At 44.3% G+C, this 24994-nt stretch overlaps 1 protein-coding gene across 1 annotated transcript in view; it reads left to right on the top strand.

Annotated features, from left to right (window-relative positions):
* Positions 1-2151: 2151 nt before the first annotated feature.
* LOC144690414 (uncharacterized) overlaps positions 2152-24994 on the top strand; it is a 537164-nt gene continuing 514321 nt past the window's right edge. Inside the window, exons 1-3 of the mRNA XM_078557903.1 lie at positions 2152-2768; positions 9935-10069; positions 13714-13823. Of these exons, the coding sequence (XP_078414029.1) occupies positions 2686-2768; positions 9935-10069; positions 13714-13823 (328 nt within the window). The 5' untranslated portion in view covers positions 2152-2685. The remainder of the gene's footprint in view (positions 2769-9934; positions 10070-13713; positions 13824-24994) is intronic.

The following is a 24994-nucleotide window of genomic DNA, read 5'->3' as shown; positions in this document are numbered from 1 at the left end:
CGAGATGGTGAGTGTTAACAGGTATTCACCTCTGGAGAGCATCATAGCAAAACCTAATTCTACAATGCAACTGTGACTACACTTCAAATTAAATATAATTAATTGGCTACAAAACACTTTGGGATACAGTGTCCTGAGGTAATAAAAGTCACTATGTGAATGCTAGTCTGACTGTTTTTAATTGTTGTACTATATCCAAGAAGGTTTGCTTACTGATCTGTGCAATAAATGCATGTAGATACTAGGTGAAGACAGGATCAAACTTGCAATGTTGCTCCTCCTGCGGTTGAAAAGCTCCCTATTTTCCTTGCAAATGAGGAATGGCCACTTAGGTGGAGCACCAGAGTGTGGCTGTCTCCTTGTGGAACCAGGCCTCAGAATGAACCAGTGTCTGCAGGAGTCTAGAGGTGGCTGGGATCTCCCATTGTTCTGTCCAGAGCAGAAAGTTTGGTGATGTGACCCAGGCATTCTGCTAGAGTTTTGGAAGAGAAGACACTTTCCATATTTTGGACCTTTCTTCATACCGCCTTCCCTGTTGACAACAGCAGTGAACCTCCTCTTGCAGTACCAAGAGGCAAAGTCTGAATTAGTTGCAGATTAATGATATATCTGTGTACACGTATACCCTAGCAGATAGCCTGTTCCTCTATTGGTCATTGGTTAGTTACCGATTTTTCTTTTTAACCTACAAGCTAAAAAATGCCCAACCACAATGAAACAAGTGCAAAATACTGCAGATGATGGATAAAAGCAGAAAGTGAGGGACTTCAATTACAAGGATTCATTGGAGAAGCTGGGGTTGTTTTCCTTAGAGAAGGAAAGGTTGAAAGAAGATTTGCTAGAGGTGCTTGAAATCATGAGGGGTCTAGATAGAATGGATAGGGAGAAACTGTTCCAAATGGCAGAAGGGTTGAGAACCAGAGGAAACTAAGGTGATTGGCAAAAGAACAAACTGCGACATGAGGAAAATGTTTAATGCAGCAAGTGGTTAGGTTCTGGAATGCACTGTCTGAGAGAGTGGTTGAGGCAGCAACTCACCAAGGCTCCTTCGACAGTACCTTCCAAACCTGCAACCTCTACTATCTAGAAGGACAAGGTCAGCAGATGCATGGGAACACCACCACCTGCAAGTTTCCCTCCAAGCCACACTTGGAACTATATCACTGTTCCTTTACCGTTGCTGGGTCAAAATCCTGGAACTTCCTAACGCCACTGTGGATGTACCTACACCACATGGACTGCAGCGGTTCAAGGAGGCAGCTCACCACCACCTTCTCATGGGCAACTAGGGATGGGCAATAAATGCTGGCCTAGCCAGCTATGCCCACATCCCATTTAAAAAAAAAAGATTCAGTCTTGCCTTTCAAAAGGGAATTGAATAATCCAGTGAAGGGAAAAACATTACAGGGATACGGGGAAAGGATAGGGGAATGGGAAAAGCTGAATTGTTCTTGCAGGGAGCCGGCATGGGCTCAAGGGGCCAGATGGCCTCCTTCTGTCCTGTAGCCATTCTATAAAAATGCTGTAAACACTCAGCAGGTCAGGCCGCACTTCTGGAGGGAGAACAGGGCTAACGTTTCAGGTTGATCTTTCATCAGAACTGAAAGATGTTAAAGGTGAACCATTTTTAAGCAAGTACACAGACAGGGGAAAGGGGGTGGGGGGAGGGTTGGAGGGCACAGGGAAAGAACAAAAAGAGAGGATCTTGTGATTAAATGACAAAGATAATAATGCAAGGCAAAAGGTTGTGATAACGGGACAAATATAGACAAAATATGTTTTCAGAGGATACCTACCACAATTATATTTTCCCGCTGATTTTACTTGTGTTATGTTTTAACTTCCAGTCCCCTCCCCATCCATGATCCCTGACCACACAAGCCAGTCAGTCTTGATAAAAACAAAAAACTGAGAATGCTGGAAATCCAAAACAAAAACAGGATGAACCTGGATTTCATTCTAACGCTGTGTAGGTACACAAACCGATTTAAAGGCACCTGTATTGGGCTGAATCGTCCCTCCCCCCTCTCTGTTCCAGTGAAGCATGATTGGGTTCAGGTCTGGAGGGAGGGTGGAATTCGCCGTGTGGATGAGGGGGTGTGTCTGATACGAAACTCCTCCTCCAGGGTGGATGCTAGTCGGATGGGCTTTAGGACTGGGTGCACTTTAGCAGTGAAGTGACTGCTCGTGCAGCCCCGCACTATTAGGCACAACTGTGTGTGTGTGTGTGTGTGTGTGAGAGAATATTGCTGTCCTTAACACCTTTTCCATATGAGCTGTTGCGAAGTCATAGGAACGATCGAAGCTGAGTCCTCCTTAATCATCACAAGGCATTTCTAGATTAAATGTCCATCCTACCAATAACTTGAGAGGGAACCTGTGAAATTGTCAACTTAGGCTATTCATTCATTTTGTTGTAACTGGGAGAGATTTTTAATGAAAGGAAAACAAGAAGAGAGACACTGAATGTTAGCATTCCAGAGAGTCTGAGAAATATTTGAATTCCCCTGAAAAGATGCCTGTGCGATCTGGCGGGGACTTCACACTGAACAGCAACTGAACCTGTTTTTTTCCGTCTTTTGGGAAAGTTTTGCAATTTTGAAAGTTCACAAGCGGAAGAAATCAGGATTTTTAAACACTCTTTTAAGAATTAAGATACAAGTACCACAAACTCTACGCCATAAAATGGACCAAGTGTCAGCAAGTGTCTGTATGTTGCTCCTCGGTGTGACCTCTGCTGTTAACTCGGGAATACTCCAGAGTCACATGTAAGTATTGATTTTTAAATATGACAATAGTTAAAAATTCCTAGTGAATTTAAACGCTGTTAGGATTCCTGAATTTTTTAATTTTTTTTTGATTTAATTTGGATATTGAAATGTTCTTTCCAACTGTGCAACTCGTACAGTTTTTTTAAACAGTAGCGCTGGTTTGCTTGCCCATTGGATCAGAAAACATTTCGGAGTCTGTCAGACATGATCGGAACATGACGTAGAGCCGAGGGGGGAGGCGATGGGTTCGATGCTGGTGAATTTCACTTATAACTCCTTAGCTTTTTAGGCAACGGTTTGATAACTTTATACAATGATACCGCACAGAAGGGAGACCATTCGACCCTTTGTGCATGTTGCCGGATCTTTGAAAGAACTATCCAATTAGTCCCACCACCCCTACCCCACTTTCTCCATTACCCTGCTGATGTTACTTTAAAGTTACTAAACTTCTAGAGAAGTTTCTTAGTAGCTGCTAATTTGTTACATTTTCCCCATATGTTGTGGCGTTTCCTATGAGAGTAATACAGATGTTTTAAAAGGCATATCACTAATTCCTTGTTGCTTTTTTAAAAAATAAATCTACCTTGACTCCAATTTTCTGCCCTGTTCCTCAGAATGTGCTGCTCCTCACTCGAACCTTCAGAATGCTCCCTTGTACTTTGCCCAAATGACCATTCTCGATATGTCAATCGTGAGTGAGGGTAGGATGTTTTGAGTGTGGAGGGTTCATCAGAGCCAAACCGCAAACATCTGCATCTACAGGACAGCGATCAGGAGCAGTAAACCTGGCAGTAAACAGGATTGTACAAACTTCTGTGATGTCCGGGCACCAAGCAGATCAAGCGAAAGGATCACTTACTCAGTGACAATAGATGATACCTAATCATTCGGTCAACTTTTTAAATATATTACATGTTGCAAACATGTCCTTTTAACAATCTGATTTGATACCAGATTTGGTCGGTAGTATCATTGTTTAGTAAAATATAGCGTCCTCAAAACGAACCTTTTCACAAGAGCAAACGCGCGTTTGCCGGTAGCGTTTGGGGACTGCAGAGAGCACCTGGCGATTGAGCTAAAGGGACGATAATGTTAACTGAAATCTTCCCAGGTCGTTTAAAAGATTTCATGGTTATTTCGAAGAAGAACAGGAGAGATGTTCCCCATTGTCTTGGCCAATATATAACCCTCAACCAGTACCTGAAAACAGACGATCTGGTCATTTATTATCACATGACGATTGTGGAACCTTGCTGTGCGCAATTTGGCAGAAATATGTAACTGGACTGCGATATAAGGGATCAGCAGCAGGCTGGTTTACCTACCTGAGCTCCCATGTAAGGGATTTGAAATAGCCTGGATCTCAGGAGTTCAAACTAATGTTCTGCTATTTTGTGCAGCGAAAAAAAAATTGCATCCATCAGGCACGTAGCTTAATACAACACACGCATCATGTATATATGGAGACTTGGCAACCAACATATTCAATTGTCACAGTCAACTGGGACTGTAATATAAATCTCGTGAGAATCATTGCTACTTGATTACCAAATGAATCCAAAGATTTTCCTCCTAACAATTGTCTGGTGCAAAGTATTTTAAAAATATTTTCTTGCCCCAGCTCAATGTACATGCATGCACCTTCACATCATCCTTCATGAAACAAAATCCGTGTAAAACTCCATGTGCAGATAGAGTCGGTTGAGGGAGAGAATTATGCCAAATGGGGTTCCTCCCATGATGGAATATCTTGCCACATTGAATGACAGAATGGCCGCTTGTTGAGGCTAGAACCTGGGGAATAATTAAGAGTCAGCACCTGCAGGAGTGGAGGGGATTAAATTGCTAAGAGAGAGATGAGGAATCATGATAGTTCAAGAGGGGAGGGGGTGAGTCTGACATTACATTTTTAATCCGAAACAGGAAAATTTTCTCTGACCCACTAGCAAAATTGCTTTGTTAGTTGGGAATTAACTGAAATGTTATTGTCCCCATTGTTTTTGTTAAAAGAGGAATGTTATGCCCTTGCTGCTCCATGGAATGCACCTGCAGCAGGATTACACTGTGCAACATCAGCATGTAAACATGTTTGAGTGAAATTCCTCTGTCTGTTATTTCAATGGTAAAGTTAATCAGTCTATTTTGCATTTATTTGGTACCTTTAACATAGAAAACATACCAAGGTAAAGGGTTGAAAGAGGTAATGGAGAGTTAGAGCTTGTTGTGTGATTGGCACACATTTGGAAACTGATCCCATATCTATGGATGATGTTACCAAGGGGCAACGTGTTGAATAGGATGAAGAGGGGCCAAAGGAATATCCCTGGGTTACTCCTGAGATGACAGCGTTTGAGATAGAGAGAGTAGCCATTGCTGAAGATGCCCTTCCCTTTTCTATTTTCATTGGTGGTGGTGTGTCGCAGATCACTTGGAGTCTGAGTTGCTGTGGCAATATACAGTTTTACGTGCTTTTTGTAACCTGGAGCCATGGATATTGATGGTAGAGGCTCCAGCTTTACTTTGATCACATGGCTGACCAGGAATCTCTCCTGCTCTTACTGCCTGCCATTGGCATGCATTGAAAGGATTTGCAGGTTGATAATCAACCTTTTTGGCTACATTATGAACATACCTTCCTTAGCCATCAAGTCCAAGGGTGGGACTCAAGCCCAGCGCTTCTGGCTCAGAGCCAGGGAAGCTACCCACTGTGCCACAAGACCTCTTATTTTTGCTAGGCACGACCTTTAAGGGATATGGAACCAAGGCGAGTAGATAGAGTTAAAATATTGATTAATAATGATCCAATTGAATGGCAGATTAGGCCTGAGGGGCTGAATAGCCCACTCATGTTCCTACATTTGATAAGATAGGCAAGTGTGCAGCCAAACAAAAGCTGGGCTACAGAGGAGAGGCATTGGAGGAGCATGGTGTGGTCAGCTAGGCCGAAGGCTGCAGGGAAGTCAAGAAGGATGAGAAGGGGCAATACACAATAATCACAGTCATTAATAATGACAATGTCATTGTGGGAAGGGGGTGGTGATTGGAAGGATTATAACAGGGAGTTGTTGGGCAGTTAGACATGTATCTGAGTGACAACATGTTCAGACGCTTTGGAGAGGAATAGTGGTGGGAGATGGGATAGGAGCTCATGAGAACAGAAGGATTGAGTGCAGATTTTTTGGAGGGGGGTGACAATAGTGGTTTTGAAATGGAGGGGGTCAGTGCTTGAGGAGAGGAAGCCATTTACAATTACAAATAGTAAAACCTAGTTAGATTTGTGAGTGAGAAGCAATTTGGTATATTCTGTGTTTCAAATCACTCAAAGGCACACTTTGTGTAGTACCTGTGAAAATCGTTTAATCACGTGAACAATGAGTGAGAAATTTAATGGCCCAATAACCTCTACCCAAGAATAATTCTTTGGGTTTTTGTATTTCACTTTTGTAACTCTTTAGAAAATATATAATGTTCAGTGTCACAAACTTAGATGATGGAAAGGTGGCATTGCATGCCCTTAATGTCTCACACAATGAGTTGCCGACCCAACTGTGCTGTGAGGCCAAGTGCTTCCCTGCCATGCCAGGGAAGAGAAAAACTTGCTCCCACCAGCTCTCACTCACTCAGATTGTAGAGGGCCAATGGTAGAGGTCTCAGAGGAACTTAGTCTTTTAGCCTAGGTTGGTTTTGGAGGTGAGAGATGAATGGAAAATAGAAGAAATAAGTGTGTAGGCCATTAAAGATGCTCAATAATCAAAAGGGTTAATCAACCCTCCCAGGGGGTTCCTATTGCAAATCTGTTGACCAGGTGCATATTAGTGTAACATGTTACACTGCTACATTTCTCCTGGTTCTGCCCCCGATCCTCCCATCTATGATATCTTGTTCAGTTCAGACTTGAAGCTTGAAGGTGGGGAGCCACCAGGAAGCTTTCCTTAGTCATTCAGAGTAGCTGAAGCAGCCTGTCAAAACTGGAAACAAAGCCTGAAGATGAAAGTGTTGAGACTGGGATGTGACGTCAGGCTTCCTACTCACGACTCTGATGCTCTAGGCCCTTATCGGATTGTCTGAGATTCCTGTTATTTTTGAGAGGGAGGGTTGGAGAGAATGTTGGTGTTAGTGGTTAACACTTTTTACTTAGAAAGTGCAGCACAGGCCCAATTGCCCCATGCCAGTTTATGCTGCAAACAAGTTTCCTCCCAACCCTCTTATCTGACCTTATCAGCATATTCAAAAACCTCAATTCCTTATCTAGTTGCCTCTTAACTCTATCATTGCTTTTCGCTTCAAAAACTTTGTGTGGTAGGAAGTTCCACGCTCTAACTTCTCATTAGGTAAAGAAATTTCTCCTGAATTCCCTATTGGATTTATGTGTAACTATCTTAAATTGATGGTTCTAGTTTTAATGACCGATGCTACACATCACAGAGATATTTACTTCTGAATGAAACACAAAGGATGTGATCCTGATGCAGGTTTGCTCCTAAGTCAGTTAAATCCTGACCAAAGTAAACATTGTTCTAACTTTCTCAGCGTAGAGATAGACAAATTCCAGATGCTCCGTCTACTTTCTAATCAATGTTGGGAAGGCCCATAGCCTGCAGGTAAGGATCTGCATTTCAGGAATTCCTTCTTGAACTCTAATTATATAGACTGGCGTCTTGAGGTGAACCTACTGTAGAACTGCCTGGCATGAGATCACAAGGCTCTGAAAGTGAGCTGAGCTTGATACAGTGATTTTTAAAAATTTGTTCCTCTAATTTTCTCCCTTGCTCATTTGAAGGGACTGAGTTTACCGATTCCATGTCCAATGCTCATACTTTCAGTTCCTCAGCCAAGTGGGTATTTTTCATTTGTGAGTGTCACCGGGCTATTTGACTGTGAAGAGGCATGCCGCCTGTTGTCCAAAATTCACATGTGAACCTTTCAGCAGGAATTTCTGGATAATGGAGGCAATGTCACTAGTCTTGTAATCCAGAGGCCCGGGCTATGCTCTGGGGACATGTGTTAAAATCCTCAATTCCTCATCTAGTCACTGGTGGAATTTAAATTTAATTAATAAATCTGGAATTGAAAACTAGTCTTAGTAATGGTGACCATGAAACTATCGTCAATTATTGTAAAAACCCAGCTGGTTCACTAATGTCCTTTAGGGAAGAAAATCTGCCGTCCTTGCCTCATTTGGCCTACATGTGACTCCAGACCCACAGAAATGTGCTTGACTCTTGACTGCCTTCTGAAATGGCCTAACAAGCCACTCGGTTCAAGGGCAATTCAGGATGGGCAACAAATGCTGGCCTTGCCTGTGACGCCCACATCCCATGACAGAATAAAGGGAAAAAAAGTAATGACAACAAGACAACAGTCTTGACTTTGTGCAGTCGTGTAAAATGGGTGATAGCTAGTCATCAACCTGTTTTAAATCATACCCCACTCAAGTCAACAGGGATAAAAATCAGGAGTGATGTAAAACTGATTCATCATCGTTTACTTTACATTATCACACAGTCAAGATCTATCTCCAGGAGAAGAGAGTTTGGGCTGAATTCCTCTCCGTTCCCATAGCTCAGAAGAAATGAGGCTGTTTTGAGAGCCCATTTTTAATTGCAACTGAGTTTGACTACCTTGGCTTTAGCAAAGCCAGTAACCCATACTTTGAATTGCCAGCATTGTTCCTGAATATCTGCTACATCTATGATCAATCTGGTTTAATACTTGGTTGATACAAGATATAAGTTGAAGGACCACCACCTTTGACCAAGGCAATGACAAATGTGATGATGGATGGTCCGGGGACCAGACTTGCTAACAGAAGTTCTTACACAAATTGCAGGGAGGTATATTATTATACCTATGCTGATAAGGGGCAGGAGTTATTCATCTGCTAGCCCTCTGCTTCTTGATGACCTGAATATAATTTTAAGGTCACGGTAGTTTATAACCTCAGGAGCCATTCAAATCTGTGAATATATTAGTGCAAGACAGCACGTGAAAAATGACTAACCATTCTCTGACTTACAGTAAAATCAGACAAACTGCTCAAAAAACAGATGGGTGGCAAAAATGTGAGACCCAAGTTTTAGTTTATACATCCCTTTGGTTACCAAGGAGATGAAACCTCTAGCTTAGGATGCCATCAAGCTTGAAAAGGGTAGGAGAAGAGGTGAGGTTAAATCAAACAGTAGTTGTTAGGTGACACAAAACCTGTGTTTTAAGTCCTGTAGAGTGCAGGGAGAAGGAAAGACCAAGGGAGGTGAGCATGGACAGTTTTGACAGACTCAGAGAAGGAGACAGTATGAAATGTGTTGATTTTGACGCGATAAAGGATAGAAAGTGGAGGAAAAGTGTATAGAATGGCCTTTTTGGACCTAGGAGGGAACCTTTCTCACTGACCTTGATGGAAGATAATTCATGTACCCATCTGAGGACTTACCTGAATTATTGCCTGCAAAAGGAAAGGATAACTCTGGTGCATGTTGCTAGTGTGGAAAAATTGGGATTGGTGTTATTCTCCAGGTGGGAAAATCCCTGAGAGATGTGGCTTGTTCGTTTGCAGAGATCAGAGTGGCCTGCTCCACCTGCAGTAGTGAAATTGCTTTTTCCTAAATTGACTGCCCATCCTGTGGGGTGAAACTTGCTTCATTGTTTGAGAGGGAAATATTTGGATCCAGCTAGTCTGTAACCAAGAAGGATTTAGGTCTGCTGTGAGGACCACTGGGAAAGGAGCTGAAACAACCTGAGAGTGGTGAGCCTCTGGAATGCGTTGCTGGTTGGTGTGCTGGATGCTGAGCCTCTGCATTGTCTTCAAGAGGCAGTTGGACTGGCTTTTAGGGCAGAGATCGCACCATGTTGAAGGTAAGTATCCTTGAAGATTATACTTAATCCATGTATTCTCCTGGACTAGTTTTAATTGCTTGAGGGAGTCAGAGAGGAGTTTTCCAACCTTCCCCACCCCCATTATTGGCCCTGGGTTTTTCTGTGTTTTAGCCTCTATATACAAAGGTTAAGATGTGCCTCATCACAATTCACTTGACCATCATGTGCTATGCAGCGGGCTTGATGGGCCAGCTGATGTATTCCTACCCGTCATTGTCGTATATTTGTTTGATAGTATGTACGAGGAATTGCCTATAATTAATCCTTATTTAATCCTTATTGTTTAGGCCCAATGTTTGTGCAGAGAGGGAGGTGATGATGATTGGCCACAGGCAACCGTGTGTCCAGGCCTTCACTCGGATGGCTAAAGTGTGGAAGCAAGGGTGTGGAGGACAGAAGTGGTGCATGGGACATGAGAGGAGGTATGTTACCGCAGCAACATCATTCAAATCACAAGAACGCAAGAATTAGGAACAGGAGTAGGCCATTCAGCCTCCAGCGTCTGCTTCACAGATCATAGCTGATCTGATTGTGGCCTCAACTCCACTTCCCTGTCAGCTTCCCCCCACCTCCCCACCCCACATAAGCTTTGACTTGCTTGTCGATCAAAAACCTGTCTAACTCAGCCTTGAGTAGATTCAATGACCCAGCTGCCACAGACTGACAACCCTCTTAAGAGAAAAAAATTCTCCTCATCTCAATCTTAAATGGGAGACCACTGATTTTTAAACAATGTCTTCTAGTTCTAGACTCCACACAAGGAGAAACATCCTGTCAGCAGAATCTTATATGTTTCAATAAGTTCATCTCTTATTCTTTTAAATTCCAATGGGTATAGAAACAACTTGCTCAACCTTTCCTCATAAGATTACACCTTCAACCCAGGAACCAGTTGAGCAAACCTTCTCTGAACTCTGAAATCAACAGCCAGACGTGAATAGTTTACTGAAATGAACAGAAATTAAAAATCCAATTCCATTTTCTGCCCATACCTGTTGACTGAGTCACATTGGTTGTAAATCCTTGGATAGTTATGGAAGTTTCTTTTCATAATTTTTCCTGAATGTAGTGACTCGTGCTGAGGTACAGATCCTCATCCCCATGTAGATATAGACTACCACTCCCTCTCTCCCCCCACTGAACTGTTTCTCACCTAAATGGGCTTTGCTTGCATGGGACCTGTAACAGTTAGGTGCTAGCAAAATTTTCAACTGTGTAGAGCATTATAATCAAGATGCTGATTCTGCCAGCATCACACATACTTCCAGCAGGGGTCACTGGCAATGTTCCCTCTAAGCTGCGGAGCGAGTCAGCAACTCAAGAGTCCCTGTGCAGGCTGCATGTAAATTGACCACTTTAAATTACTGGGTGTGCACAACTGCACAAAAAAAAAATTGAAGGACCATACATTTAAACGAATAAGCTGTACAGTGCAAAAAATGTGAAGGGATGCTGAAGGTGAAAATATTACACCTAGCTGAGACCTGCTCACTCCATTAAGGGTGCTCACTCACTCTAGAGCATGGTAGCATAGTGGTCCTCGACTCGGCTGGCAATCTAGAGGCCCTTCGATAACAATTGAGAGACATTAGTTCAAATGTCACCATAACAGCTGGGGAACTTAAGTTCAATTAATTGAATAAATTTAGAATAAAAAGGCCAGTATCAGAGTTTGTGACCATGAAAATACATTGGGCAGGGGAAGCTGGAAAGTTCCCTTTGATGTTGAGTGCTACAATTGTTCTTTGCTTCTGTTTGAGTCGTGTGCCCATTGACTCCGATCAAATTCATTGTTAAAGAGAGGAACCAATGTTTTCACTGCCTCCAGCAATTTTAATGGATGGCAATCCAATGTGCATCCAAATGTAGAAATTCATAGATTTATTAGATGATGCCATATTGCACCAAATCACTTACCGTACTCATAACTCACTCAGTGGTTCTCCCTGGTACCCCAATTTAGAGCATTTTAAAAGTCATTTAGCTTAACTGGTCTATGCCGATGTTTATGCTCCACATGAGCCTCTACCCATCCCTCTTCATCCCACTCTCACTGCTTTTGCAGAGAGCCAGCATGGACACAGCAAGCTGAATGGCCTCCTTCTGTGCTATAACCATTCTATGATCCTGTAACCTTCTAGAAAGGCATTATTCTCCACTACAGTCCAGATTTAATAAATATTAGTTCCATGACCTTCCTTTGGAGTAAACATGCGGTTTGTAAATGTTTAGATTTTTTCAGTTCTTCATTATCTGCTCTTGTTTATTCAGCAGGATAAGGGTTAACAATCAGCCCTGTATCCACTTATGGCAGTTCATTGGGCAATATGATGTACATCTGTTCCTGTTGCTATGTGTGTCGTGTGTACAGAAACAGTCCCTGTTTCTGTACACATTGTCACAACAAAGCAGTAAGAAATCTTTATATAAAGGGTGGGACAGTGAAAGTACACAGGTCTGGTTAGAGAATTCGGGGGGCAGAGACACTCATTAACCTTTATTGTGCCTCTTTTAGGGAGGAGAAAATTGGTTTTGGTTTCTGCCGCCACTGCAATCCACTGACCACTGTAGATCCGTATGGATGCCGGATGAAAACAGGGTTCAGCTCCATGCAAAAGATACTTGCTGAATCAGCTCGGCTCAGTTAGTAGCACTCTCACCTCTGCAGGCAGAAGTTGTGGTTTCAAACCCCACTTTAGGAGCACAGAATCTAGAGCCGCTCTGAGGCAGTGGGAAATGAGACTTTAAAGTGCTCGCCTACTCCTGTACTTCAGGTAGATGATACTGATTTAGTGGCACTACTCAAAGCAGAGCAGAATGTTCTCCTGGCCAACATTCCTGCCTCAGCAAAAACCATCTAAAAATATGCAGTCATTATCATTGATGCTGTGGAACCTAAGTGTGTACAAAATAGCTGCTATTGTGCTGCTGTGTTTGCCTACAATTTATTTTATTCATTTTGAGAGTGTGGGCCTCACTGGCATCTATTGCCATCCCTAATTGCCCATAAAAGGTGACAAATCTTGAATCTGCAGTGTTGTGGTTTGATACATATTAATGACCTACTAGACCACTTTAGAGGACAGGTAAGAATCGACTGGAGACACATGTGGGCCAGACTAGGTAGGGACAGTAGTTTTTCTTCCCTAAAGAACATTAGTGAACCAGTTGGTCACTGTACTTTCAGTAATTGTTTATTTAGAATCATAGAATCAAACTGCACAGAAGATGGCCATCTGGCTCATTGTTCCTATGTCAGCTCTCTGTAAGAGCTACCAATTAGTCTGACTCCCCTGCTCTTTCCACACAGCCCTGTAAACTTTTCATTTTTATTCAATTCTCTTTTGTGTATGCTAAGAATTACGTTGACAACCAATATAAGATTGTCAGTCGGGCTCACAGCGTGATGTATTTCTGTGTAGCAGAAGCTACACATATTAATACACAGGGCCCTGTTCTTTCCAGACAGAAAGAACATGTACACGCATTGTGCCTGTTTCAGCTAAACAAAATAAGTAACAGCCATTCGCTGACTCATTCTTCAGGGCAATGCCGTGACCAATTAGTGTCAGGCTGCCTGGTTTAAATTTCAAACAATGCTTGGCAGTTAACTGTCAGTCACCATCACTGGTGCATTCGCTGTAGCAACACCTCTACCAATCAGAGTCCACTAACCAATCAAGCAGCACTCTGTTCTCATACAGTATAAATCATTGTTTTCCCCTTGTATTGGTATTCTTGCACAGTGTTCTGATGAGGGCAAGACGAAAGGTTTTGACATGTCTCTTTTTTTCAGCAATACTCAAGTTGTACTACCAAACAACAATTCCCATTTGAAAATTAGGATTGAATCTGTTTCCACCACCTTTCTGGCAATGCTTTCCAGCTCACAACTTGCCGAGCAAAAAAAATGTGAAGCACTTTGAGATAATTGAGAGATACAATAAGGTGCTATATAAATGCACATCTTTCTAATCCAAACCTTTCTTTCTATAGCAGCATGGTTATGGGGTAAGGAGACAGGGTATCTGAGTATGACTATAAATGACTTTGGTTTTCTTTACAGAACTGCATACTACACAGCGTACAGACAGGTTTACAGTATGGACTTTCAGGTTGTCTACAAGTGTTGTCCTGGGTGGATACAGCTTAACAATGAATCTGGATGCCTGTACCGTAAGTTGTCTTTTGGGAATTAAATAGCAGCACTGGACCGTTCCTGCCAAAAGGCCGTTCAGTGCTTTGTCTTGAGCTTCATTAACAAGATCCTTAGCATTGTTCCACTGGCACAATGATGGCCTTTAGCATGGCAGCTGGGAGCCTAAAGATTGTCATGGTTGTAGACGGGTATCGTTATGTCTCCATGGCAACAAACGTTGACATTTAACTAGGGGGTTAATTCCTGTGGTATGGATTGGTTAATGCCTTTGCATAAAATTACTTTGTGTTGTGTTAAAATAAGTGCAGAGAGGAAATCGCTGTGAATGTTCCACAGGTATTTCACCCGAGGAAATGAAATGCCTCACATACTATACCAGCAATGGGTTGATGTTCCAATTGGACAGCCTAGCTAACTCAGACAATTAGGGGAAAAAACAATTGCTGCAGTTTGGTACTGTAACGCTAGGTGTCATTAGCACTATTCGTAGAAACCCTGCTACATATTTCCAAAGAACATTTAACCCATCTAGAGGCAAAATGTCCATACTGAACCCTCTTAGCTGTAAGCTGTGGCTCAGTCAGTAGCACTCTTGCCTCTGAGCAGATGGTTGTGGGTTCAAGTTCCACTCTAGAGACCTGAGCACCAAATCCAGGCTGATGGTTCAGTGTAACTCTGAGGAAGTGCTGCATTGGTGGAGGTGTCACCATTTGTTAAACTGAGGCCCCATCAGCCCCTTTAGATTGAGTAGTGCAATGGAATTTTTTACTCTAAGAAGACCAGAAGTCCTGACCAATATTTATCCTCCAACCAACACCTAAAATCAGACTATCTGGTCATTAACACAGTACTATTTGTAGGAGCACAAATTGGTTCCTTGGAAGGGTGAAAGTGGCAACTGGGACTCAATTCCTGGATTCCCGACCCTGTTCCTGGGGTTTCTGATTTTTAGGAGTGCCTTTTAAGGGTGTGGGTTGGTTTGGGTCGTGAGCCCGCACCCTGCACGCTTGACCTGGCTGGCTCCATTGCAGGGATAGCCATATCCTAGTGCTCTGCAACTTACATGGAGTTGGGCCAGCTTTTCCAGGAGTCATGGTTCACGATACCTCACAGGTGTCGGGAATCAATCATAGTCTGCATGAGGGAACCTTTTGAAAGTAAGTCCAAAAAGTCCTCCTCATGTACCCCCATGCCAAGGTATGCTCCCCACCCACCTTCTATGACCCCTCATGCGGCCTATTCCAAGGTATGTCCATTCGCCCACTATACACTGTCTAGAACCAATGAACCCTATAGTGACAACAAGGTTCGTATAAAAAAAGTTTTTTAAAAAATCATTCGCTGATAACTCCCCACTTTCTTAAAAAAAAACTCCTTTTTACTACAGCCCACTATAAGTGTCAATCATCCAGACCATTTATAGTATCAATAGCTGAAACTGCAGCTCTTGAAACCTCTTTATCCTGTCTAAATAAACATTGTGCAATTGACAGAAGTGATCAGAGAACCAGAGCTGTCAATCAAGCAATGTTTTCCCTGTGGCTCAGGTGTTTCAGTACTCTTGTGGTTGTCTGAGCTCTCAGCCAAGAGCACGTAATGAGGCGTGGCATGAGATGCCACAGGGGTGGTTGGGGGGGTGTCATGAAGTGACATGGGTGGTGCATGGGAGATGTGAGGGTTGAGGGCTAGAGGGCCTTAACCTTTTTCATTATAACTGGGATGAAATCCCGCAGCACTGGGGCGGGCCTTTTAAATAGCCCGCCTCCACACCTGGCAGCCCCTGTGGCTGCTTCCAAACTCTTTCCTGGTTCAGCTAGCCCAACTGCAGCCTGCACCAATTCTGTTGATGACGTATGTAATGCTGTATCTGGGGCTATGATCAAGTTCATAGTTACTAGCCTGTATTTATTACAATTTTGACCTTTCTTTCCCACAAAGTTACACAATGGTATTTTTCCAAAGTCAGATAAAATATACTAAAATCACAGCAAATAAGATTCTTTTTACATAGGAAATGACTTTCCTGTCTGTAATGCAGAAAATTCAGAACATTTTGCCCTTGGCAGCCTCTGTGTCTGTGTTACTGAACAGAGAGGTTTATTTGCAATGTCAGAGTGCATAGCAGTACTGGCCCGTGCACCATGCACTGATATGTAAACTAATAAGTTAATTGTGCAACTTTAGGAGCATTTTAGGATGGATAGGGTGGATGCGAAAGGAAAGTTATATAGAACCTGTCATGATTTCAGGACATCTTAAACCTTTCAAGCTAATGAAATTCTTTTTTAATGAGGTCACTGTTATAATGTGGGGAAATATGGCAACTAAATATGTGCACAGCAAGGTGCCACTTACAGTACTGAGATAAATGATCACATTGGCTGTTCTTATTGGTTCTGGTTGAGTGATAAAATTTGGTCAGGACAACTGGAGAACTCCCTGCTTGTCTTTGAATAGTAACGTGAGATCTTATACGTCAGCCTGAACTGGCAGATGGGCTAAACATCTCATCTGAAAGACAGCACCTCCAACAGTGTAACATTATCTCAGTATTGCACTTGAATGTCAGTCTAGATTAATTTCTTAAATGTCTGGAGTGGATCTTGAATCCACAACCTTCTGACTCAGAGGTGAGGATGCAACCCACTGAGGAACAAGGCTGGAGGGTGGGTCGGTCAGTCAACCTGTCCTTGTTTCATTTAGCAAGACCTGATATATGAGGTCTATTGCAAGTAATGAGACACAACTTGTACTTCTTGTTTCTATTCCATATATTTGCTTCACTTGACATTGATGGAATATGCTGGGTGAAATGGAGGGTGGATAGGTCTATTACCCACTCTGTAAGGGGGAGAACCAATAAGGAAAGAGGAATGGGAAGAAAACTCTTCAAGCGTACAGGACAATTAGATATGACAGTTCCACTGTACAAATTTGGAAGAAGTCCTGTGGTTTTTGCTCTGGCCAATGTAAAGGTCTTTCGCATCCCGAAGCTCTTCTCTCCTCGTTGCTGAGAGTTGCATCAGAGACAGTGATGGAAATGAGACCCAAACATTATGGAGCTCGAGCAAGACCAATGTGTCAGCCGTGGCTCAGTAATGGCACTTTTACCTCTGAGTCAGGATGTTATGGTTTCATGTTCCACTCCAGGGACTTGAAAGCATAATCTAGGCTGACACTCCAGTGTAGTACAGAGGGAGCACTGTACTGTTGAAGATGTCGTCTTTCATTAAACTAGGCCCCATGTGCCCTTTCAGTGGAGCTAAAAGATACTATGGCACTACTTTGAATAAGAGCAGGGAGTCTTGGCCAATATATGTTCTTAAACTAACATCACTAAAACAAAACCGATTATTTGGTCACTATTGCTGTTTGTAGGAGCTTGCTATGTGCAGATAGGCTACTGTGTTTACTAAATTACAACAGTGATTACTCTTCAAAAAGTACTTCACTTGTTGTAAAATGCTTTTGGAGATCCTGAAAGGTGCTATATAAGTGCTCCTAATGGAGAGAGGTTGCATATTGTAAGCTACAACAAGCAGAGTGGTGCTTGTATTTTGTGGGCTTCTGCTTGTGCAGTGCTCGTCTGGTGCCCGAATCAACAGCGTAAAACTAGTTTACCCCTTGCGCTGGCTCTGGAGGAAGTGGCCCAGACACCCTGTGTAAACTCAACCCGATCCTCATACTTCTGCTTAACACCAGGGATACAGTCAGGGAGGCAGCCGACCAAATATTTTAACTGGAACTGTTACTGTGACCGGCTGCAATCGACCTCACTATAATTAGATTACTTTAATCGCCTTGGCTGTACTTTTTTGTGGAGTGTGCTTTTCTTCATTCAGACCGCTGTAATTAACTGTCTTTCATTTTCCCAGGCTTAACTTTCCTCACAGATGCCATTAAGAAAATGAATCACTGGCAAAAAAAAAAATCAGAGGAAAAGAATTTAAATTTGTGTTGATGTTTTGACTGTTTTATTTGCTGATTTTTCTTTTTGTGGTTACATTTTGTGGTTTGATTGAGGTCTCATGTCTGGAGATAGGGCTTGTAATTGTCATCAGGCTTCCTCATTGGCACTTAATTGAACTTTGGGAGGGCCATATCCATGCACCAGCTCTCTCTGTGACTAAAATTGGTTCCCTTTTCCTAATGGCCCAGTCGGCGTTGTGAAGACCAGGCCTTGAATAGGTGCTGTTCCCTTGCAGTAGAAACAAAATGCGCATCAGCATGAGAATGACAGCATTATCTACTTATGTTATGTTAAAACTCTTATTTCTGTATGCACTTTCTATATAAATTTGTATGCCCATATTTATATGGAAATAATCTGTGTAAAGCTCATCACATTGTAATTATGCCTTTGACCCCCACAAGTGGAGGAACTTCAGTGCTACCACCTGGTGGGAGGATGTAACCAAAGTATGATGAGTTTATGTAGTCAGGGAATATTGGCCACACCCCACACCATTGAAATCAACGGGTCACCCTGTCATGCCCCACTCCATTGAAATCAGTGTGTCGCTCTGTAACTATAGCACTTGCTCCAGGTGATTGTTTCATTGTTTGCATTGCATTGTGATTGCATTGTTTCAATGACTTCAATAGAAAATAAAATCCAGTGTAGGGTAGTAGCCACAAAATCCAGTGGCCAACCAGAGCCTGCCTGTTTCCCGTCCAGTGGGTTAGGTTAATATGATCTCCATGGTCTTTCAGTGACAGTTTCCAATGGCTGAAGACTTCCATGAACAGGTTACATCTTGTGCCATGTTTCTGCAGTGAGCTACATGGCTATTGTGACGTGCAGGATGTGCTGTGTATTTCACAATGAAAAAGCTCAGAGAACCGATATTCCTCTTATAAATCTACTGTCCAGGGGCCAGGATGGAATCTGGGCTCTGCTGAGTTAGCTGATCTCTGTTGATGCAGGTGGCATAATTGAATTCTGTGCCCTTGGGCTGAGAAAGGGAAAATTCGACAGAGGTTCCTTGCTGATTGCTATCCAGCAACATCCTGCTGAGAGGTTTATACGTTTGGATGGTGGGTGGGTGAGGATGTGTATAGATGCTATGTGGGCAAGAGTGTATATTTGTGCATTCATTGAATACAAGTTCAGATTTCACTCAAGTAGCTTCCTGATTATCACTGGGTCAAACATGAAGAATGACTGAGGTACCAGAGGCATACAGTATGTATGCCTTGGAAGGATTAGTGCATCCTAGAGTGGAAGGGTGATTGTTTCCAAAAGTTCTATTTTTTTTCTTTAAATCCAGAGACTACTTCATCCCTTTCAGGTCATGGCTTATTCTTGATGCGATTCTGTGTCCGAATGGTGAAATACACCATCAAAGAGCTTATCACTGGGGACACAGACTGTGATTGCTTTTATCAGAACAAGAAAAGGCCCCATTTCACATAGCAGACATATTTCTGTCCCGTGCACAGGAACCTCTTAAGGTTTTTCAAAGAACCTGTGCAAAAACGTCAATTTGGTGGATTCCCATCTTCCGCTGTGCTGTGAATGAGCTGTTTTATCTACTTTGAGCTGCGGGTTATTAGCGAATGATGTTACACTGTGCAAGAAAGATTAAATCCTCAGATAGGATGGAGGGTTTCAAAATTCTGTATTTCAACAAGGTCTCATTAGGAGAGGCATTCAAGATTGAATGCTGCTATTGTGTAGTTGACTTCCGTGGCCAAGTTGGGCCCCGGCCTTTCAAAGACTTGCTAGCCTTTTTTGCATTCAGTAGGGGAGACTCCTGAAATCCTGTCTGCGGTCCTAGTCCCTCAAGTGTGAAGTGATACCCCTTAAGGGTCAGTCCAACACTTTTTGCTTCAGTTACTGTAACAGTACTGCATGTATGATGAATCTGTCAGTGTACCTGTTTCTCTTGTCTGTTATTTTCCCCTTTTGAAGCTGCGGCTTCTCTATAGTCATTTGGGTGGGAATTGCAGGGCAGTGGTGGGAGGGGGGACATCAACACATTAATTTTTGTTTTATTCCTTCATCCAATTGTCTCAGTTCATCTCCTGAGCTCACTGACTCTTGGGATACAGGTTCCTGCCCTTTTATATCTTACATGAGTCTAGAGAGAGTGTCAGTGTTGAGAACATCACAATGAATCCCGACTCTTGTCCTCATCCAGTGTTCACACATACAAAGCACGCCATCCAACATTGAATAGTGATTGTGCCTGGGAGCCCTGGTGGACTGTAGCAAATTTGGTGCTGCCATTGCTCACTTTGCTATTGAGGCCTGTCAGAACGAGCATGAAAGTGCAGTTAGACTTGATTAAGAAAGGAACACGGTGAGGAGAATGGCTTGTTCCTGTTCTGGAACATTCTATGATTCTATTGCTGAACTTCTCTTTGAGGACTGAAAGACTCTTGAATGCCTTGTTCATCCCTGCCTGTAACTGATGCTGACACTGGTTAAAGCATATTCTCTATATAAATCCATGCTGTAATTGTGGTAGTAACAGCAGTGCCTACACTCAAATGCAGTTCAGTAGCTATGAAATGTTCTGGGATGTGCTGAGGATGTGATATGGTGCTATATAAATGCAAGTCCTATCTAACTGGGTGCAAAGTATCCACTACTTTAGATTAAACTTGTATCTCATTTAAAGTATGAACAGGACATCATAACCATAGGTAAATGCAAAAAAAATCGACTCTCCCATTGCCCTCTGATAGATAATTCAGCAGAATTGACCTGAATCTAATCTTCCTGAGGTTTGAGACTTAACCCAATTCATCATAATAACAACAACAACAACAACAAAAATAGCTGGAAAAACTCAGCAGGTTTGACAGCATCTGTGGAGAGGAACACAGTTAACGTTTCCAGTCCGTATGACTCTTCATCAGAACTGAGGGAATATAGCAATGAGGTGAAATATAAGCTGGTTGAGGGGGGTGGGACAGGCAGAGCTGGATAGAGGGCCTGTGATAGGTGGAGGCAAAGAAGAGATTGCCAAAGATGTCATAGACAAAAGGACAAAGGGGTGTTGACAGTGGTGATATTAGCTAAGGAATGTGCTAATGGTGACATTAAGGGCAGAAAGCAGGACGAGCAAGTGACAGATAGCCCTAGTGGGGGTGGGGTGGGGGGAAGGGATCAGAATGCTAAAAGGTAGAGATAAAACAATGGATAGAAATACATTTAAAAATAATAGAAATGGATGGGAAAATAAAAATATATTTTTAAAAATTATAAATTATTGGAAAAAGGGGGATTGGAAAGGGGGTGGGGATGGAGGAGAGAGTTCATGATCTGAAGTTGTTGAACTCAATGTTAAGTCTGGAAGGCTGTAAAGTACCTAGTCGGAAGATGAGGTGGTGTTCCTCCAGTTTGCGCTGAGCTTCACTGGAACATTGCAGCAGGCCAAGGACGGACATGTGGGCATGAGAGCAGGGTGGTGTGTTGAAATGGCAAGTGATGGGGAGGTCTGGATCATGCTTGCGGACAGATCAAAGGTGTTCCGCAAAGCGGTCACCCAGTCTGTGTTTGGTCTCTCCAATGCAGAGGAGACTGCATTGGGAACAGTGAATGCAGTAGACTAAATTGAGGGAAGTGCAAGTGAAATGCTGCTTCACTTGAAAGGAATGTTTGAGCCCTTGGACGGTGAGGAGGGGGGAAGTAAAGGGGCAGGTGTTGCACCTTCTGCGGTTGCATGGGAAGGTGCCGTGGGAGGGGGTTGAGGTGTAGGGGGTGATGGAAGAGTGGACCAGGGTGTCCTGGAAGGAACAGTCCCTACGGAATGCCGACAGGGGGATGTGTTTGGTGGTGGCATCATGCTGGAGTTGGCAGAAATGGCGGAGGATGATCCTTTGAATGCGGAGGCTGGTGGGGTGATAAGTGAGGACAAGGGGTACCCTATCACGATTCTGGGAGGGAGAGGAAGGTGTGAGGGCGGATGCGCGGGAGATGGGCTGGACACGGTTGAGGGCCCTGTCAACCACCGTGGGCGGAAAACCTCAGTTAAGGAAGAAGGAAGACGTACTAATTCATAATAACATGTAATATACACTTTAATACAGTATTGAGCACTTCAATAGTGTACTAACACTTTAATACTGTAATGAATACTGTGAAACAATGCTGGGTACTATATACTTTACTCAACACTAATGATCTACCAAACAAGATAATGGCGCCAAGCATTTTAAGAAAACTTTGAACTTTTCAACTGTGTGCTGAATGATATAATAATCCATTGAATATTTTATGATCTCACCAAACATCATAATACCATAGAGAGCACCAACACTGTCCTGAACGCTTTCTTGCTGTATTAAAACTATATTACTGTATTGTATTGAACTCTATTATATGGTTAAAAAACACAATGGGCGGAATTTTCTGTGCCCGCTGGCAGCGGGCGTGATAGGTGGCGGGCGCAGGCAATGTGGCGCGATCTGGTTCACGACGACGGGAAGGCAGTTCCGCTCAGACTGCCAATGGTGGGCCGTGTTTCCTGCCAATGTTCGGCGGGGAGCTCACTGCAATACATCAGCATCTCATTAAAAGGCCATCCCACCAGGCTCTGGGCCCCCGCCGGATGGTCCATCCACGTCAGCAGGAAAGTATGTCGATGTGCTTCACAACGTCGCACAGGTGATGTGCACTTGGTGGCCTTCACTTTTGGGGAACTGTGGTGAGTGAACAGCATCGTTTTCCACAACTCGCCAGGGTCACCTGTTGCTCTGCAAGCTTCAGGGGCCCTGGGGGGCTGGGATGAAGTGCTGCCCAGGCCCGGAGGTGATTGTACTCGGGGTGGGGGGAGTGGTGTTCAAGGGCAACTGCTGCCTGGCCCCGGAGGCGACTGTACTCGGGTTGGGGTGTCCGGGGGCAACTGCAGCCCTGGCGTTGGATCCTGCGCACAAGCAATTGAGGTGGGGGGGGCGCAGGGTATGTGGCCACGCATGTATAAACTGACCATCCCTCTGCAACTGAGACAGTTCAGTGATATGATTGGGGTCAGGCTCCTAGCCTGCCCACCCACGCAAGCAATGCAGAGGCACCAATGTGCCACCAAGCACTCCAGACCTTAGCCCCCACCACCCCGGCACAGACTGCGAGTCTACGACCACTTTACTGGACTGCGCAGCCGTTGGACTGCATACATTGTACAATCTCCTCACCAACGCTGGCCATGTAGCAGTCAATGCTGGAGGTGCTCACAGCCCCTTGCAATCTCAGCATCCTGGTTTGGACCAGTGTCCCCATGTCACAGGCTGACAGGGGTGGCCAGCACTTCCTGGGAAGCGTTAAGGGGTGGTCACACAGGTCCAGGAAAGGATGCTAAGTACACCCATGCTAATCACATCTCTCTCTCTCTTTCATGCTGCAGGAGGACCACGTCAGGATCATGGATCCTGGTGACCTAGCTGTATGCCTGATGATCTACAGAGAGCGAAGAAGATGGAGGAGAGAGCGACTGAGGCTCCTGGCCATGCAAAGGCAGGAGCAGCAACCTCAGGAAGAAGGGGTTGCTGGGGCTCCTGCACACACTGCCCAGGAGAGACAGTGAGCTGTGGCTGATCGGCACTTAGCGACACCCAGGGTCTATAGACACCTCCTTTCACTCCTGCAGATGACTGAGAACCAGTGTCGTTGACGACTGTGCATGTCTAGGGACCTGGTTGCTCATACCTGCCACTTACTGCAGGACTTGGTGCCAAGGGGACACGGAGGGCATCCACTACCAGTAGCTGTGAAAGTGACTGCAGCGCTCAATTTCTATGCTAGTGGCTTCTTTCAGGGCTCCACAGGTGACCTCTGTAGGATCGTACAAGCCGCCACCCACAAATGCATCCATGAGGTGACGGATGCCATCTTCTTGAGGGCACACAACTTTGTGCACTTCACCCTGGACCGGGACAGCCAGGATGCAAGGGCCATTGGATTCCCCCTGATCTCGGGATTCCCACAGGTGCAGGGTGCGATCGATTGCACCCATGTGGCGCTCAGGTCTCCGTCGCTACACAAGGCAAACTACATTAACCGCAATGTCTTCCACTCACTGAACGTGCAGCTGGTATGTGACCACCAGAAATACATCCTGCAGGTGTGCACACAGTTTCCAGGGAGTGTGCACGAAGCCTACATCCTCAATCACTCGCAGATCCCTGACGTATTCCAGGGTTCACAGAAGCAGCAGGATGGCTCCTTAGGGACAAGGGCTGCCTGCCGAGGCCGTGGTTGATGCCACCCATGCGGCGGCCTCAGACTGCAGCAGAGCAACGGTATAATGAAGCTCATGCTGCAGCTCACAACTTGGTGGAGCAGACCATCGAGATACTGAAGATGCGGTTCCGGTGCCTGGACTGGTTTGGCGGTGCCCTGCAATATAGTCCACAGAGGGTGTCTCATATCATCGTCGAAGTCTGCTGCACTCTTTACAACCTGGCACTCCAACAGGGAGACGAGCTGGCTGAGGAGTAGATGGAGGAGCTGGAGATCCCCTTGGATGAGGAGGACGGCAGCGGGGGTGAGGGTGAGGAGGTCCTTGGTAGTGATGATGATGGGGATGAGGCTCTCGCACTGGCTAGACGAGGCAGACACTCTTGGGAGGCCCTCATAGCTGCCAGAATTGTGGATGATGATGATGACATGCAGTGACGTGTCCCCATAGATCCTCGCATCGCAGTTGTGAATGTTTGACTCCAGTCTGGGGTTATGGCAGCGCCAAAAGCCTCTGAGAATGCTCCTGTCATGGAGACGCAGTGGGGGCCTTAATAGTCGCTCAGTCACAAGAGGATGATGACAACATGCAGTGAGGATACTCTATGAATCTTCAAATGGCCTCTGTGAATGTCTGACTCCTGTCTGGCTGAGGGCAGCTCGCTTGTGCTCCATGATCAGGACCATCTCATAGAGAAGCAGCCATGAAACGTTAGACGCATCCGATGCTGGGTCCGCCTTTACCACCTGAGCCCTTCAGGAGCTGGTGCACAGCATCAATGGTCGCAGACGCTGGTGCAGTGGGGACCAGCCCCACCTTAAATTTCCTGACAGCACACAGAGAGAATGTGAGAACTATGTGGCACGTGCCCACTACATTCTAGCAGCAATGACCAGCACCGCCGAGAAGCAGGCATCAGTAATGTTTCCAGGGAGTGTGAGGCCGGATCATCACTGTGGCCTGAAGGCTGCACAGAATACAGGGAAGAGGCCCTGGACTGA

The sequence above is a fragment of the Cetorhinus maximus genome, chromosome 15 (assembly GCF_964194155.1).
Source record: "Cetorhinus maximus chromosome 15, sCetMax3.hap1.1, whole genome shotgun sequence".
NCBI classification, from domain to species: Eukaryota; Metazoa; Chordata; class Chondrichthyes; order Lamniformes; family Cetorhinidae; genus Cetorhinus; species Cetorhinus maximus.
The sequence above is the reverse complement of the archived record's forward strand: the minus strand, read 5'-3'. Positions and strand labels throughout refer to the sequence as shown.